The following is an 18,577-nucleotide window of genomic DNA, read 5'->3' as shown; positions in this document are numbered from 1 at the left end:
CTTGTGCTGGGAGTAAGCTTGTATTTTCAATAGTAGGGAAGTTTTTTTATTTTTGAGCACACGCCTAAGCTCTTGGGAAAACAAATGAGAATAGCGGGATGAGTGACGACACCTGTTTGGAACAAAAACTTCAAGCGCGCTTTTATTACATTTCGTAAGTAATTGAGCGGTGCAATTTACATCTGTTTTTTTCATATATGAGACCAACCAGCATTGCTTAAAAATTTATAAAGCCTAAGATAGTCACAGGTATTACAAGCAAAAGAGTCGTAGATTTAAATATTCTCATTTCAGCACAGAAGCCTTGAAGAAATTAAAAGCAATGTGCCACCCGTCGGGTGGGAGGGAAGGGTTAGAACACTGAATGAGTCTGTCAACTTTACAAATTTTAGAAACGCGAGTCCTACCATGTTTCCTGCAGTGATCGCGTGGCTAATTAATTGCTAAACACCTACAAAGGTAATAGCATCGAGTAAAGTATTTGACTTTAGTGTGGCACAACCGCAAAATGATGATGGGTGTTCAAAATCCCAGTTTACATTTGACACATTAGTATTTCCATGAATAAAAATACGGCAGCTATCTACACCGAGTTTATCAGCAAGCAGGTTCATTTGTCCAGAAAAGAGAGTAAAGCCAAGTTTGGGTGGGAATTCAAAATATGTCAATGAGCAAGCTGTGGTTATCACGACTAGGTATTTCAAACCCAACAGACTCACTGTAAAATTCAAGGTCAAACCGGCGGACAGCTTGCAGAGGCTTTTTTACAGTAATGAGCACACCACCTCCAAAGTTTATGGGCATGCTGTCACATTGTGTGTCTCTACAAAATATACAATATACGGGGTAGAGTAATCAGATGATGCCAAATACCAGTTCAACAACGTTTCGCTTAATGATAGTATTCCTAGCAGCACACTTCCACGGCCCATACTTGCGCAAGCATGAGCCAGGCTTGAACCAAGTTGGCTTTATCTCGCGCCAATCTGGCTCAAGCCTGGGCCGGGAAGTCTTATACATGGGAGGCCATAATCACAGAGACATTGTTGAAACAGGTATTGGCCGTGGCACGTAGTTCACGAACGTTTTAATAACATAGAGAACAGTTCATAATAAAGGCTGTGCTGGTAGTACACTTGAAATGTCTTCATCAAGCCTTAAAGACCCGAAAAACTGCCTGAAATATAGACCCTTGGGCCAGACGTCATGAATATTTATTTCCTTTGTGAATCCTTCTCTTTTACGCAAATGTTAAACGAGTAGTAACTTTCGTGCTTTGCTTTCAATTTAGTGCGCTGAAAATATTTGTCTCTTAAAATGGGCGCAAGCTTTGCCTCAACATCGCCGTATGTTGCGGCCGGGGGAAGGCGTGAGACGAACGTTGCTTTATGTTTTCGTGATCTCGGAACCGAAGTCAGCCTACTGCTTGTAGAGGCTCTTGATGAAGCCTTGACCCTTCGCTTCTGTTCAAAATGCTTGAAGCCGTGGGCATCCGTTGCTGCATTACTCTCAGTCGTTTCGGGTGATGGTTGCGGTGGCTAAAGAGAGTTCTGTCAATTGAGGGGCACAAGGTCGATGTTTTGAACATTAGTGTTTCCTTTGATTCACGAGGAACCGCGCGGCTAGTTGACTGTTTTCATGCCACAAAGCCAAAGTTGCGGGGCCAGAGTGCTGCTTGGAATCCCGTGACGGTTATTAACCGGCACTATAATTTGAATGGTCAGACGACGCAGCAGTTTGGTGTACCAGGTGACGTGTATCTACAAGTGCGCGTTATCTACCCTGAAAACGAAATTTTGTTTCAAGAGAGCGTCAATCTTCTCCCACAAAGTTGACACAGACTTGTTGACACAGCCACACGTGTCACAAGTTTCGGCCACTGGTACATATTGTGTTAGCTGTTTTTCTACAGAGCGGGAAATTCCTTGGTATAATCTTCAGCAGAAACGGCGACATCTTGAGCACCGTAGCAGCTTGTGCAATTTGGACACTGCACGTACTTCAGCCGTCACTCATGGGGAACTCGTAGTCGTCCCCGACGACGTCGATGCACTTGCAGCAAAACCGTGCACCACAAGGGCCAGAACAACGTAGGCTTTTCTGCTGTCAGAAGACTTCGGAGCTGCTGCCGCAGACGTCTTTTATGCCTCCCATAGCTGACGTTAAGTTGGTCGGCTGATAGCGATGACGTAGCTAAACCACAGTGGTTGATTTCTTTGGCATCCAAGTCACGTCCCGACGAGGATAGCAGCGGAGCGCGAAAGCATGCGACTGATATTCATTGAACAGCGCGAAATGAGGGCGGCAAGTTATACTCGTATAAAATTGTACTTATCTCAAATGCAAGCGGTGATAATTTTATTTTCCTAGACATCGTCACACTTTGACTTGGTTTTAAACAATTTCCTCTCCCTGGAATTTCAGACTTCGACATATATTGCAAAACATGCATTGACGCTGGGTGCGAAATATTGTCAGATGTTTACTACAGAATCGTAGGCTTTTTTTTTTTTTTTAATCGAAAAATGAGGGGACTTTAAGTTACCTTTGTAATCCTTGGATAAAATCGACGGTGCTTAATCATTTCTGCTGCACATGTTTTCAAAAGTTATCCAGTACACTGAAAAACCAATGCCGTTCTGACGTAAAAACCCTTTCATGCGGAAGCGATGTTTGATGTTGGAATGTTGTTTACACTACGCTCCAAGAGACAACTTCTGTAGCGGTCAGTTCGGGATACGTAAAGCTACAGATAATAAAATCAAACATAAAGAAACTGGGTTTTAAGTATGCATCTATACACTTCAATATCTTTTTTCATGAGGGTTTGATGCCGTAGCACTCCAAACACTAGGCATTTTGTATGTCGTGAATAATTTAAGCCTGACCATTTCGAAAAAAAAAATAATCAATGCGTGCTACTTTATGAATTATTATATTTCTGCGGTATCTAACGGTTATATCATATTAATTTCCTGGAATTATTAAATTCGGGACTTTTGTGGAAAACAGCTCTGAAATATCATTTAGTGGCATTTCTGTTTTTAGTTATCGTCCTGTGCCACGCTCACTATAATTGACACTGTAATTGAATACATTTTATTTTGTCAAAAAACGAGATGAGTATTTTTGAATTTTGGAGCAGCAAATTATTTCGCATACAATAAATTTAGGGTCGACCCTCATCTGCTAAGTGCTGTGGGGTGACACATTGAAACTCCGATTTAAATCAGTTTTTACAAGAGGGGTTAGGTTGCAAGAATATGACAAATTATGTGTATATATCAAAACTTCAGCTTGGGCAAGTTGATGGTTCATGCTTAAGCGTGTTTCACATGCAGCGGTTTTGGCCCTAGAGCGGCGCGATTTCTGCCGTCGTGGCGCTCTGACCAGCACCAGCGGTTGAGCGGCCCGAGCGCTGCGACGGCAGAAATCGCGCCGCTCTAGGGCTAAAATCGCTGCATGTGAAACACGCTTTACACTTCACAGCGAAAAAGATCAGACAGGCTTCAAAAATTCACTTACACCAAGAAAGGACACCCACGCTGCGCTGACTGCCGACTCCTTGTTTGTATAAGCTTCTTTATCTTTTTTACTGTTATACAAAAATATGTAATTGTAACTCCTGCTTGTATTACTAGGCAACTTTCTACAAGTAGTTTAACTTTCTTTTTATGAAGCTATCGAACGGGTGATAACACGTATGCAATCTAGCGTGACAATTTTCGCGGTTTTTGTGATTCCTTGCGTCAGTTTGTTGCGCCTGCCCAGCATAATTTGGGCGTACATGACAGGAGCAATAAAAAACTGACGCGATAAATCCTAGAAACCGCGAAAACTGTTACGCTAGATAGCTTATATGTCAACGCCCCTTCGATAGCTGTATCAAAGGAGAGTTAGACTACTTGAGAAAATTAACCTTGTATTATGAGCTGTGGTTGGAATTATTTCGTTATATATAAGAGTGAAAGTAAATTAAGAAGAACCGTAATACAAACCAGAGTTGAGAGTTAACGCAGTGAGTGTGTTTTTTCTTGGCGTGAGGAAACTTTTGAAGGGTGTCTGCTCTTGTGCGCTGTAAGGTATGCGAAGCACAGGTTCGTCTGCTTCTTTCAGATCGGTTTCAATGATGTGAAAACGCCAAGTTCTTATTGGCTGAACAAAACGAATATAGGGTACACCTCAAGCAATCAAGCATTGAGCACTACACACTATTCTCCCAACCAACGCCAATCAGAGCATGGCGTCCTTTTGACGTCACCGCAATTCTGCGCTAGATACAGACAACTTGCTTTCCGCATAGGTATATAGCATTGAAAGCTAAGCATCCTACAGAAAAAAGAAATATTCCTCCAATTAAAAAAAAATAAATGTGGAACGGCATTTAAGACACATGTTGTCTTTTCTACGTTTTATGAACACAGGTCTCAGCGTAAAATTGTGTTTACTTTCAATCGCGCAGTTAACGTCATGTACTACGTTAAGGATGCGTTTATATGAAAAATGCGGATAATGAACACTATAACGAAGATTTAAGCACCACAGGTGATACGAGACATGGTTTTTATTTACGTGTACATTACTCCCAAGGAAATGTGTAAAAAAGTAATTATTTCTATAAAGCAATACTTTGGTTTAAGAATTCGGCTTCAAAGATGATGCAATGTCACTTAAAACCCGTCGCTCAGTGAAGAAAAAATGTTCATAGTTCTGTCGTAACGTTCCCCATTAGCACAAGCCAAAATCAGTTAAGCGAACAGGCTCGTAGACATCCAGTTTTCATTTATAATTGAAACTTAATTTAAAGAATATGCTCACTAAGGATACGCATAAAATGCTATAATCATCGAACAAAATATTGCCACTTTCAATACACCTTATCTTCGCATACTTTCGGGTCCTTCATACACCACTTCAACATTTTTAGACTTTGAATTTTGTAATATTACTTCCTGTGAGCGTTTTTTTTTCTATTCTTAGGTTTGTTATCGACGCGCATAGGCTTAGTTATGCGAAAATCCGAGTTCCCAACGTTATCCGCATAGCTGACTTCACAGTTTCTATCACCGCACACTGAAGAACCGCAGCATTCCAATAACGGGCATTTTCGGTACACAGAGAGTGCGTTTTATAGAAACGTAAGGTCTTCTCACTTCCTTTCTTATTTATGCTTTGGAGCATAGCTAAAAATCTCATTTTGAGAGGGAGTATACGCAGGATATTAAATGGTCGTAAATTCTTGAGAGCTTCAAAGATACTAATTTAGTGCCGGTAGAACTCATCCAAGTTACCAAGGCACAATCGCTTGAGGACGGGCTAAATAGTTTCCTGATTTCATCCGAAGGTGGATTTTCATAATCCACCAGATATTCGATATCCGCACTGTAGTGCTGAAGCTCCAAAGTGTTTACGCAGTGAAGGCTGTGGCAGCACAATTTTCCTTGTATTTTGTCGGATTTATATGTTGCTATTGCTATTTATGATAATATTGCTATTATTCACTCTGGCATACATTGCATGTATCTGCATCTGCAGGTTCCACGTTTTGTTGCAATGTCTTTTAGAGCGCAGCTCTTAGGCGCCCTTTTCCGGCTTCAGCGGCGTCGGCGTCGTCACCGACGGCGTAACGCGTCGGCGTGACGCGTAGGTGTCGCCGTTGAAGTCGGCGTAGCCATAACGCGTCGGCGTGACGCGTCGGCGTCGCCGTCGGCGTAACCGCGCGCTGCGTTATGGGAAACGTCACATAATCCACCGCGGTGACGCGCGCGTTGAATTATGGAATGTTTCCCATAATGTGCCGCGCGGGAGGGAGGAGGGACGAGGGGAGGGGGGAGGGGGGGACGGTGGAGGGAGGGATAGGGAGCAGGGGGACGGGAGGAGGAAAAGAGGGGAGGAGACGAGGAGGAGGAAAAATATGGAGGAGGAGGAGCGGAGAAGAAAAGGGGAGGAGGCGAGGAGCAGGAGAGGAGTAGAGGAGTAGGGAGGAGGAGAGGCATATCGTCATCTCTGTACCCTCCGCTCCTCCTCCCCAAGAGCTGCTTTGTGATTCGGCATTACACGGAGTTGTAAACGTCTTTCATTTTTTTTATATTTATGTATTTTATCATTACCGACTTCTTTATAACATGACACGGAGAAATCTTTCGTCATGTTTGCACATTGCTGTAGTGCCGCTTGTTTTAGTTGTGTAAACTGCTGGGGCGAGAACAAGGGCATGCGGTACTTCTTTAGTTAATAGAAACGAGATACGTTTTATATGCTCAAATCCTACACCTTCGCCTTATTTGCATTTATAGTTCGAGCTTTTTTATGCGTCACAAATTGCGAAGCTTTCCCGGTGTCAGAAGGGGATCTAGTACATTCATAAGATAAGGACCCATCCAGGTAGCAGTGTCCTTTTGGCCAAATTTTGTTTGTGCATGGAAATGTATGGCCTTGAAAAGCCGAAAGAAGACACGGTAGAGCCGAACCTTACCTTCTTTTGCCTTAGTCTGGGTGTATTGGCGTAAAATCGCCAAACAAGTGCCAGCGTTAGGCTTACTGCCTTGTAGTTTGGCTGCAATCTAGCACCTTTCTGCCTAAATCTCAAGTCAAGTGCCAGAGTTAGGATTCACTTCTGGTTGCATGAAGCGAAAGTATGCAGGCGATAAGGAACGTCACTATTTAAACCCTGAGAAACTTATAAAAAATATTCTATTTCGATATCATTCAGGGCTTAAATTGCAAACTTCTGGTTGTACGCTTTTCAGTTTTAAACTTTGGGCAAAGATTGACAAACTGCCAAAATTATGTTTCACTGTTGGTCGTTCGGTGGATACGTGACATGTTTAGTTGACGTCTAGCACTTTGCCAATTAGGTGGCGAACCAGAGAAATCCCATGCCGTAGCCAAATAAAATTTCTTGAGCAATAACTAACGCCTTGAAGCAACACCGTATTAAGGCCAACCTAGGCCCGACTCACGGTGTAAGGCCATACTCTTCAGGTGAGAACAGCGCACTCCTCGCGGAATGCAGAAATAGTTCGCTTTTCACTCTCTCTCTTTCTCTCTCTCACTATGGTTTCAAGCGGCGCGGCAGATGGCTCGTCAACCCCTGGGCACGGCAAAGACGTAAAATAGTTTGTTGTGAGGCGAGTTGGTGAACGTTTGGATTCATGGTTTTGCGCAAAAAAGACGGACACAAGAGAGAGAACAAACACTTAATTTTCTGCAGTGCCTGTACACTGCAGAAACTGTAAGTGTGAGCCACGTTTTTCTGACACTGCAATTTTAGGCGGATGTAAGGGACAAAAAGCACGTGAGCTGTTGCAAGGCTTCTTATCACAAAGAAAGGCGACACATGTGTGAGCGATACCTCGATAAGTTTGTATAATGCTAAAAAACGCTTCCTCGATAAGTTTCTGTGACAAGCGTGTGATAGTGACACGACGCATGCGTGGACGCATTGAAGTCGACGATATATCTGCATGTTTTCTAAAGGTTTCCTCAATACACTTGTAATTTGCGCTCGTGTTTGTTTTTCTCTCTTGTGTCCGTCTTTTTTGCGCAAAACCACGAATCCAAACGGCAAAGACGGTTCGTTCGGTCTCATGCTCCACACGCGCAGAGCTCCAGCGAGGTTGTCGCTTGCGCAGAAAGACCACGGTGTACCGGGGTGTCAAGGCAACGGGATAATTTTATTAGCTCTCACACAGTTTCACCGTGTGTCCGCCGGCGACACTATCAGCTACTGAATTAAAATTAACTGTTGGGCTAGTTAGTTGAACATCTTAATTACAAAAGCGCAAAGGACAAGGTCAGAACAAATAATGAACAGGAAAAGCGCTTACTAACAACTGATTTTTTTAATGCGTGGCAAGAGAAAAACGATAATGAGATATTTACTAAATTAAATTTCCTATTGTATTCCCACGTAAAGTGATTAAAAATTATTTAGGAATTTTTTTTTAATTCTTTTTTTAATTAGCTCGGCTTTTCGCCGCCTGCTCGGTCGCGTGTTCATGGGGGACTTATTTTGCTGGGTGTTCGTCTTTCTCTTCCTCTCCTTGTCGCCGCCGTTAAAATCGTCGTCTTCTTTTTGTGGCTTCCTTTCTTTCGGTGTCCAGGACGGAACTGCTGTCAAAGTCGATGACGTGGTTGTTTTTTTCTGCACGTTCCGCTGGAGCGTTTCCTTGCATGTCCTTTTTTACATCATATGTGTGTCTGCGTAGACGTTCGGGGAAGTTCTTGGTTTCTTCTACATATGAAGCATTGCAGTGGGTGCAAGGAGTGCGATAAACAAGGCCGTGGGCTTTTTTTTTTACGATTTTCTGACAGAGGAGGATGATGGACCAATGATCGAGACGGGCTTGTGTGTCACTGCTATGCGGTATGGTTTGAGAGCACGGGTGAAAACTTCGCTCGTGCCTCTGAGGTACGGGACGCATATGCGGCTGGAGGAATAGGTTTTGTCGGCTGCAGATGGGTGACGAAGTTTTTTGTAGTCATTGTTGAGGAATCTTGTCGGATATGTGTTTTTTTCAAAAATCCCGCTTTATAATGTTAATTTTATCTTTAAGTTCCTTAACTGTGGAACGCACCGTGATGGCACGTCAAATAGTTCCGAAATGACTGAAACTTTCGGAGATGCGGGGTGGCCTGATAAAACAAATATAAGTATCGTCCGGTGTGCGTTGGTTTTCTATACACCTAAAACGTAAAATTGTTGCCTGTTTTTTTTTTTTTTTTTCACAGAAACATTTAGAAATGGAATGCAACTGTTAGATTCACGTTCAACTCTGAATCGAATATTTAGTTGGATTTAATTAAGGTGTATGCACATACACCTCAATTCAATCAAGCCAAATATTCGATCTGTAACATCGACTGCAATGCCTCATTTGTGAAAGAAACAAAGAACTTCCCCGAACGTCTACGCAGACAGAAATATGATGTAAAAAATGACGTGAAACTAAACGCTCCAGTGGAACATGCAGAAAAGAACAACCACGTCATCGACTTCGACAGCAGTTCCGTCCTGAAAACCTAAATAACCTGAAAAAAGACGACTTCATTTAAAGTCATGGCATATCCAGCATACCACAAACAACCTGAACCGGTCGATCGGTACCCTCCCAAGCGGTTATATTCACGGATTTCGAGGAGTCACTAAAAGAAGAAGAAGACGATTTCAACGGCAGCGACAAGGAGAAGAAGAAAAGACGAACACCCAGCCAAATAAGTCACCGTGAACAAGTGGCCGAGCAGGCCGCGAAGCGTCGGGCTATTTAAACACATTTCGTTAGAGTACGCTCATCTTCTTCTCTTAGTACTCACCTAACCAGGCCGATTTTTGCCGCAATGCTTACTTTAAAAAAAAAGACATAAATTTCTACAAGCTAAACTGTAAAATTAAGCTAGTTATTTCCATTAATTCCGGCTGGTTAAGCTTCCTCATTTGGCAAGCATAAATATTTTTCACACCTTGGCATTAATTCTAGCGGGAGTGCTTGTATAGCCTACGAACAATGCCAAGCAACAGGAGAAGGTATATCTTTACTGAGCTTTTTCTCCTACTACGCTTCACCCCTCGATGAACTGCAGCAGACGCTATGAGCCTTTTTAGCCAATCAAAAGTCTCGTTCATGTCACATGACTTGGGGGAGGAGTGCAGCGATTTTCGCGGTACGTATTCACGTTACACTTACATTGCGCTAAATTGTACTGAATGGCTCGCGGCTTTCGCTCCGGTTAATCATGATCTAAAGCAGAGTATAACGTGTTTTTCGACACTAAAGTCCTGTGTTTGCTGGACGTGGCCCTTTATTGCCCCATATTTTTTATAGCGCCCTTAAGGTAAATTTGAGCAAACTTCCCAAACATTTTCATGTTCCTACGCCTGCACGTGTTTTCATAGATGGCGGTCGGTGTTTCTTCAGGAGTGAGGATGGTAAGAAAATAGCCTCGCTTTTTTAGCGTATAAGCGCCTTGTAAAATACTAAAGTGTTTCGTCTTGTTCTTAATGTCACAATTTGATTCTCCATGTTTAGTGCTTCACCGTCTTGCCGAAGTATGTTTGCGTTTGGCCGAAGTCTGTAATTTTGCGTTATGGCTGTGCGAATATTACCCACACTTTCGTTGTTTTCTTGCATTCATTTTTTATTCCGTCTGCCTATACTTGAACTAAAAAAAAAACATCCCAATAAAATGTTTCGAAGTGCAGAAAGAAATAGTCTTCTGAGAGTTGGTAGCTTTCTAATTATTTTGTCAAATGAATTTGTCTGTGGACATTGCGATGCCGACCGAGTAACTTCTCGGATTAAATGAAAAACTCTACCTCTATAACGGAAACCCCGTTCCCCATCCTGCAAAGAAGCAATAAATTTTATTCAACCGCATTTGAACACCTGTAAACGTCGGGGCGTAAGCCGTGGGCTTCATTTCGGCCAAACATAATGAAATGCACACTTGGGTTTTGGATTAATATGAGTAAAAATAATATTAACTTATACCGAAGTATGGTGGGTGCCAAGTTTGGCGCACTCAAAAACCCACTGAATTTCAACATCAGTTGTAGGACCCCTGCATAAGTACAGGTTGATCCCTTTTTATGCCCTTCCTCCTCATACCACGTTGCCATAATTGAGCAGACGCACCGGCCAACCACGGCGTCAAATCTGTATTTGTGCAATACCAGGATTAGTCGGCATCATTTCCCTCTTTCTTAAACTCTCAATGCCTCGGCTGCCCGTAGCCATCATTGATCAAAATGCCCAACAACAAATCGCACCACATCTTACTGTACATAGGCCTTACTCGGTATGTGTTGCAAACTCGGCGCTTTTATGGTCATTAAAATCACATATCGATAATTAAGACACATTCGACCTGCCCCCTTATTTGTTACAAGTGAACTTGAGGCTCTTCTATTAAAATGGGTCTAACATTTTTCGCACATCTCTTTTTTCAATTAGGTTAGCTATTCTAAGGCACAAGAAAAAAAAGTGGAATGAGTAAAACAATATGCTAACTGAATATTAAATAACCTAAGCGTCTGTGTAAGCTCGAAAACGAAAACAATAAAAAAACAACTAATATATGGAAGGTTTTGATCTATTGTCCTCAGGTATTGGTAATCCGTGCAATAAAGCTTGGTGCGACAGGTGGCATTGTCATATAGGGAATTTTCGGAACTCGGTGCTTTGCCACGTCCCGCAACCGTTGGATATCACCTTCGACTGGAAATGCTGAGTCGTTTGCCGAAATGTAGAGTCGAGCTGCTGTGCGATTGGCAAGTGGTATGTATTACGCAATGCTGCCCTTTTTGTACACCAGTAGTGCAGACATGTAGGCTACCACAATTTTAGAATGTTTACTGTTAAAAAGCTCGAATAACCCCAATGGATTTTGTTTTATGAAGTGGGTAACGCTACTAGATCAAAGCCACTTGCGGCATGGCCGGTAAACTCTTCCTCAATGTGCGGTCCCCCTGTCCCTTAAAGGGATACTACAACGAAATTTCGGCGCTCATTTTTTGGTCTATATGTGTTCAAAAAAGCAGCATCACATCGAACATACCAATATCTTGTTAAAAAAGTCACGAAAAGGAATTTTAAAACGAATTAAACGATTAGCAAAGAGCACCTGGTGGATATCGCTAACGCCTCGCTTGAAAAGCCCGTCTAGGAACCTTGACAGCTAGTGACGGAGGTTGTCTCGTCTCCGGCCACGACGAGAGAAGAGGGGTAGGAGGAACTCCCCTCTTCCCGAGAATGCCTTTTGTGTGTCGCAGAAGTCGCTATTGTCCCCCTACAAGATTGCAGAAGATTAACCCGTCACTCAATATTCGTACAAAAGCAGCCGCTTCGGTGGCTGGAACGACTAGGCCATCCTCTCGACATCAGCCTCGCCGTAGCTTTGCTCGTCTTGAGACGACCTACGTCACGATTGCGTTGGATGTCACGTGGTCTCCGCTGGGCCTTCTCCGAGCGCTTGCCAGAGTGGGCCGTTTCTAACGAAAAATACAGCCACCAGGCTCAAAATACAAACGTGCGATTGTCATTTTTGGATATTGTGGATCATATTCAACCTATTTTTGAACACGACAGGAATATTTCAAATTTCGTTGAAGTATTAAGGTTCGACACTTATTTATTCGAAACGCCACGGTTTTGGAGATGTCTGTTGGGGGGACTACGGCTGATCGATTATTGCCTCCAGCGACCCTGGAAGTGTATTTTACATGGAGGGAGGGGGGGGGGGGGGGGGGGGCTAGCGGCCGGAATAAAGGAGGGGAGGGGGGGGGACGAAAAATATTGAAATTGAAAAAAATTATAATTAATATTTTACAGTTCATATTAGTTTTATTATCAAATGTTCATTCAAAATTCCTGTTACAAATCCATGGAATGTTGACACAATCTGATCCAGTAGTACTAGCTATACGGTGGCACGGATCTACGGTGTCGATGTGAAACGCAATGGAAAATCGGACGCCTGCACGTAGAAAGCTTACATTTTCAACGAAGGTGCATTTTAATTGTGGACGCATTCCTATGAAATATCTCGTTGCAGCTCCGTTCCTGTGAAAATTTCTAGAAAATTTCTAAAACGATTACCACTGGTAGACGTGGTCGTCCTTCGGAGGTAAACCTTCAGGGACAATGCTCTTTTTTATTTCGGCATCTTTCCTGTTTTTATGTACGTTTTTCCAAAGAAGGTAAAACACTCTGGGTGTATAATAGGGTGCCCGCCTGAACATAGCGGGCTGGCTCGCCAAACAGCAAATGGAAATGCAGGCGAGAAGGCCGCGATTCTTTAATATCTCCGATGACCGCCGTTATAGCGCCGTTATGGCGACGGCAATGTGCATATTTCAGCACCTTATGAAATACAAATGTTGTTCGTTTTATGATACACCTTCGGAGGTTTCTGTGCCGGTAGATTCAAAGATTAGGAAATTCAGGTTCCACGGGGTGAAAATGAAGCAGATGCCATTGTGGAGTAGAGGCTGTTTAGGAACAAGACGCTAATTCGATTGGGAAAAATGTGAAGAAGTGTCACGCACATTGAGCATCTCCATAGGGCCTCGTAAACTTCCGTTGAAAGGTTTAAAATGATGACTCCGCGTTCCTAGGAACTTGTTGACCAGGTCTACAAACTTATTTATACAGTACATGTCGCCAGCTCGCATAAATTCATCACGATGTTGAGTTAGAGAGATGGCAAAGACGGACCTCCTTGATGTCAAGTGGCATGATTACTTGGGCGCAAATTGCAATAGACAGTAACTCAAAGGATGTCCGTAAATTTCTTATTACAAGAAAGAAAAAGAATAACAATTCTCTGCCCCTAAAGAGCTGCTACTCTCGAGCTGCCCTCGGGAGTCTCAACTCGAAAACATTCCCAAGAATATAGTGTTTATATTCTAGTAATTGTTCCGATTGATTGGAGCTTGTCTAACTAGCTTTTTTAAAACTATTTTTTTTTACTTTTGGTAAATACCACTTAGAATCACTCCCTAAAGCCAGAACAAGCGGCCACTAACGTTAATCATAGCCACGCGCTGGGGTTGGAAGAGTAGAAAACGTGTGCTGGAGCTCCATGCACTACTACAGTTGGGCTATTTTCATCACCGCAGTTATTGGACACGAGCCACTACACGAGTTTCCGCCGAGGCACTAATTGTTACGAGCTGAAATGGAGTGCTTATGCGGTTCTCGTGTCCAGTCTATGAACCACGCTCGACTGTCGTCATGCGTGTGGTTTCGATCCTACAATTACGCCATCAAGCTTTGCGAAGGGAAGACTGAAAGAAATAGTGTCTTTTTATCCTCGCAATTTCACCGCGACCAAGAAGCTTCTGAATTCGTGGCGGTCTGTGCGACTACACTTGGGCCAGCCTAGGACCAGTACGCCTCTTGGAACATTACAACCCGATATAGTTTCATGACCCATTTAATTATTGGCTTGAACTATAAAGCAAAACACGCAACACAGTAATTTTGATTAAAGACTTGGGCGTGTTGGTGATCTACATTGACGTAAAACGAAAGAAACACACAAGAGGACGAAACAGACGGCACAGCCTTCGTTTTATATACTGTTTGGAGGGAAAAGAGATCAGATTTTTTAGGGAGGAGAGGTTTAAGGAGGAGCAGAGAGACTTTGCGTCAGAGCGGAGGGCCTCCGACGGACGCTTCTTGAGGGGAACAAACTTCTTTTCCAGGGCCAACTCCGCTTTCTTGGAGAAGTCACCCCGATCGATTACCACGAATCGACCCTCTTTGTCTGCCTCGAGCAGCACAAGGTCTGACTGGCGGAGCTCGCTTACCACGCGGTAAGCGAGCTCCGAAAGCTGTGTCGTCTGTTTCGTCCTCTTGTGCCTTTCTTTCGTTTTAAGTCAGTAAATTTGGTGGTTAAAGTATTTAGGGCTCAAACCGCCTCGTCCACCCTCTTCTTATAACTGAACTCTCATGTCCCAAACTAACATACTTCTGCATACAAATAATAAAAGAAATTATAAAAGGCTGAATGAGATTGTAATATGGCAACCACTGTCATTTGGGCACATTCACGGGGATTTCTCATAAAAATCAAGGAGGTATTTTTAAATCCTCTCCTACATGCTGTCTCTTTTAGGGGTAAAACGTTTCAATTAGTTTGGAAATGGTCTGTTTCTTCTAAATTCAGTAATTTATAACTTCGCAGCCATTTAGACGTATTATTCTAAGCTAAGAATAATAAGCCATACCTCAGAGGCTCGTAATAAATTGCAGAGATCATATCACTGAATGGCAGAAAGGGTGTCTCGCACTGGCAGCTCAGACACCGGCTCCAGAGCAGGAGCTTGCAGTCGTGGCCTCTCGAAAACTTTTGGGGGGCGTCTCAAGAGCCGGCTCGTTGAAACGCCTAGCTGTTAGTGGTTAGAGGGAAATACTTCGGGAGGCTCACCGATATTTCTTTTTGCTTATTTTATGCTCGTCGTTTTCGAGAAAACTTTCCATATGCAACTACGCTAAAAGACCAAATATGTAGAAAAAATAGGGTGTAGCATGTATGTTGCTCGCGTAGCCTTCCGCAATACTTGCTTGCCCTCCAACACACCATTGTCCGTACAACGCGTCGACGGGGCCCCAGTACAATAGAGAACTCCGTGGCCGTCCTTCCGTCTGGTTTTAATTAGAAGAGACCTCAAAGGGACCGCCAGCGTCGACAGCTTTGCTCTCTCCGACAAGGAGGGTGGGAGGCAACGCTTGCATTTTGTTGCCCTAGAAGACTCACAAACACCAGCTCGTCTAGGGAAGGCAACTTTGTGGCATCAAAGAGAAAAGGGGGGGGGGGGGGGGGGGAGGAGGGATGAAATGACGTCAGAAAGCCAGGGCCCAGAGGCTCCGATCTGAGTTTTATTCATGAGCTGTTCTGCACTGACACCGACTAGCATTTTTTTCAAACTTATGGGGCCCAGCACTGGGGCCCAGCACTGGGGCCCAGCACTAAGGGGGCTGCAGCCCCTTAGCCACGTACTTTAATCCGGCCCTGGACAAGAGGGAGGCTTTGAGCCAAATGCACGGGGGCTCTCATATCGCCGAGCACCCCCTGAAAAATGTCAGTGGGTGCTCAAGCCCCCATTGCCCCCCCCCCCCCCCCCCGCCCCCCACCCGGTTCCGGAGTCCCTGACTGCCTCCGAAGAAAACTGTTTTAAAACACAGCATCTCGATGGCGCTTTAAGTGATAGGTGTCGACCCGGCGAGAGGAGAAGGGGAAGAGAAACGGGGTGTTCGGTTATCTGCGGTTAACTGTCAAGATTAAATAAGGTTAACTGTCGAGAAGGGTCTTTGGTTCCCCACAGTAGTTCTGCGACTGCATTGATCTAGCAACGCTGATAAAGTTAACTGCCAATATTTAAATTAAAAAAAAAATGTCTAACGTTTTATTCACAATTCTGAGACTGGGAGGGCGGGGGGGGGGGGGGACGACAACGCAACACAAAGTCTCAAAGACAGCTGAAATTTATTGGACAGAATATCGTAATTTTATAGGGTACAAGTGCCCCGAAATCCAAAAGGAAGGAAAAAGCCAGAGGATGAACTTCTTTTTCCCGAACGCACAAGAGAGGGAGGACATTGACCAATAGCACCCCGGTACTGTCCTAACTCAAACAAAAGGGGGAAGGGGGAAGATCTCCTAAGCTATCTCGGTGAAGTACTTTCGCTCCTTTCACTTCACATCGGTTCCGTTGACCAAAAGAGAGGATCATAAACGCTTGGTAAAAGAGTCCCTCACAATTAATAGTCACGGAAATGCAGTAAATAAGGCGTCTCTTAATTTGGACATGGAGTTGAAAAGATTTCTACAAATTTGATTGTTTGGAGGTCACCTTTATATATGTGTATGATGTTGGTTGTTCGGGTTTAAGTTTCACCCCTGCCGCTTTGTGTCATGTGTAACAAATGCCGGGGGTTGTTCGCCTCTGTGCATGTCCGATCTTTCCCCTAATGGGTCGCCATCCCGCAGCCCTTTCTTTTGTGATGTGTATCAGGACCTCACCGAGGTGGGTTAAGAGATCTTCCGCCTCCCCCCTTTTGTTTGAGTTAGAACTGTACCGGTGTGGTCAATGTCCTGCATCTCTTGTGCGTTCGGGAAAAAGACATTCATCCTTTCCCTCTTCCCTTCCCTTTGGCTTTCAGGGGACCTGTACCCTATAAAACCACGATATTCTGTACAATAAATTTTAGCTGTGCTTGAGACTTTCTGTTCTGTTGTCTTTTTTCCCTCCAGTCTCGGGGTTTTGTCTAAAATGTTACACCTTCACCAGCTTGTTTCCACCCTTATTTTTGTCCATATTCTGTCTAGATGGCGCAAGCCAAAGCCCAATTAAAAGGTTTCATCCGTATGGGTTCAGCCACCCATTGGAGGCGTCTACTGTGTACCCAGTGCAGGTACTCACCGGTAAGGTACCTCCTGGGCTGTTCGATGTCGTACTGTTCAACATCGACGCCGACCACGAAATAGTCACCTCGGTCGAGCAGCCCCCGTGCCTCCATGCTCGCCATGAGGCCGATGTGCTCGAAGTAGTAGCCCAGGACCAGGTACACTGCGGCAGACGGTAACGGACACAACTTAATGTCTATAGACCTAGAAAGGCAATGCCACCTCCTAGAAGGTAAAACCCCCGTATGACGTTACCGTTAGTGGATCCCCGACCTGCCCCATCCGGCTAACGCGCTGAAGCTCAACAAGACACGCCAACACATACATAAGTATCCGTCTTGGCGTCGGCGCAGGTTAGGTGGCACTGAATGGATTCACTAGTGACCACGCTTGAGGGGAAAAGGCGCAAGCCTTCACTTCTAGGTGGTGTTTAAAGATGGCAGCTAAGCTCCTCACTCACAGTGGCAGTCTTTGGAAAACATTACATTTTTTACACTCTATTCATTAACATCAGCGTGGAGAAAAAGTAGCGACTTTTATAGATCGACTAGTGAGTGTATGCTACAATGGGAAACAAAGTCACAAAACGACACACGGACATGAGGAAGAATTACGCAGAAACAGCGTTGACTGTCCACATGTCCACTGTCACTAATGAGTAAAATGAATGGACAAGTCATAACCTTCGCTCTGTCTTTGTGGTGCCTCCATTTGTCCTCGAGTTATGTGTTTTTACTCTTTCATTGTGCGCGAAAAAAGAGTGTCACGAGCTAATTTTGTAATTTGCGTGAAATATAATGTAACATGAAATTTGCAGGTACAGAAAGACTGGAACCCATGGACGAAAAACCATCCGAATACCACGCGACATACAGAAGAGAAAAGTTCGCCTGAGTCCCCTAACAAAAGAACCACGAGTTTCGTATTTATACTACAGAATTCATATTTGCGATTTGAGTATATTCAATATCCTCGATATTTTCGAAAATAAATGAAAACCACGACCTCGTCATGGCGTCGACGGGACGTCGCGTGGCGTTGTGACCTCACGTCAAGTAACCGTGGCGTCCTGCTTTCACGTGACATCTAACGTGAATGTCGAATTTAAGCAACGGAACACCGTAGGTTCTATATTTCTTTTGTGACCATGATCTATAAAATCGCCAAAAGCCGGAGTCGTACTGGTCATACATCATACAAAAACAAAGTATTGGCTTTATGCAAAAATGATGAAAAAATTATCTGCACAAGCCTCAAGCATCTTCGAACCATATTTGCTTCAGACCTGCTTCGAAGATCGTCTTCTGACAGCTTTTGTAGGGCCAATTACAAAGGACCGTGTCAGAGCTGCGTCCTCGTCCTCTTCCACTTGTTCCCCTGTCTTCTTCCGCGCCGTTTCGCTTCTGATTTGACTCTGTACAGACTCGCCGAAATGGAAGCATCGTGACGCGAGCGCCATGCGAGGAGGAGACGCTTCCCGGAGAGTGTCTGCAAATCATCGTTTTGATGGATTAGCAGAGTGACTGCGGCCTGTTCGGTGAGTAGACCCTCCTCAAAGGTCCATCATTGAACGCTATAGTCCGTTACAACCTAAGAACGAAGGGCGAGGGTAAGGCGGGCCGTGGAGGAGGAAGCAGACGGAATGCTGGAGAAGAAAGGGGGAAGC

At 44.1% G+C, this 18,577-nt stretch overlaps 1 protein-coding gene across 1 annotated transcript in view; it reads right to left on the bottom strand.

Moving 5' to 3' along the window:
• LOC8025322 (guanylate cyclase 32E) overlaps nucleotides 1-18,577 on the bottom strand; it is a 312,963-nt gene that overhangs the window by 149,774 nt on the left and 144,612 nt on the right. Inside the window, exon 2 of the mRNA XM_040210470.2 lies at nucleotides 16,928-17,074. Within this exon, the coding sequence (XP_040066404.1) occupies nucleotides 16,928-17,074 (147 nt within the window). The remainder of the gene's footprint in view (nucleotides 1-16,927; nucleotides 17,075-18,577) is intronic.

This window comes from Ixodes scapularis, unplaced genomic scaffold (assembly GCF_016920785.2).
Source record: "Ixodes scapularis isolate PalLabHiFi unplaced genomic scaffold, ASM1692078v2 PGA_scaffold6__148_contigs__length_123643588, whole genome shotgun sequence".
Lineage (NCBI taxonomy): Eukaryota > Metazoa > Arthropoda > Arachnida > Ixodida > Ixodidae > Ixodes > Ixodes scapularis.
The sequence above is the reverse complement of the archived record's forward strand: the minus strand, read 5'-3'. Positions and strand labels throughout refer to the sequence as shown.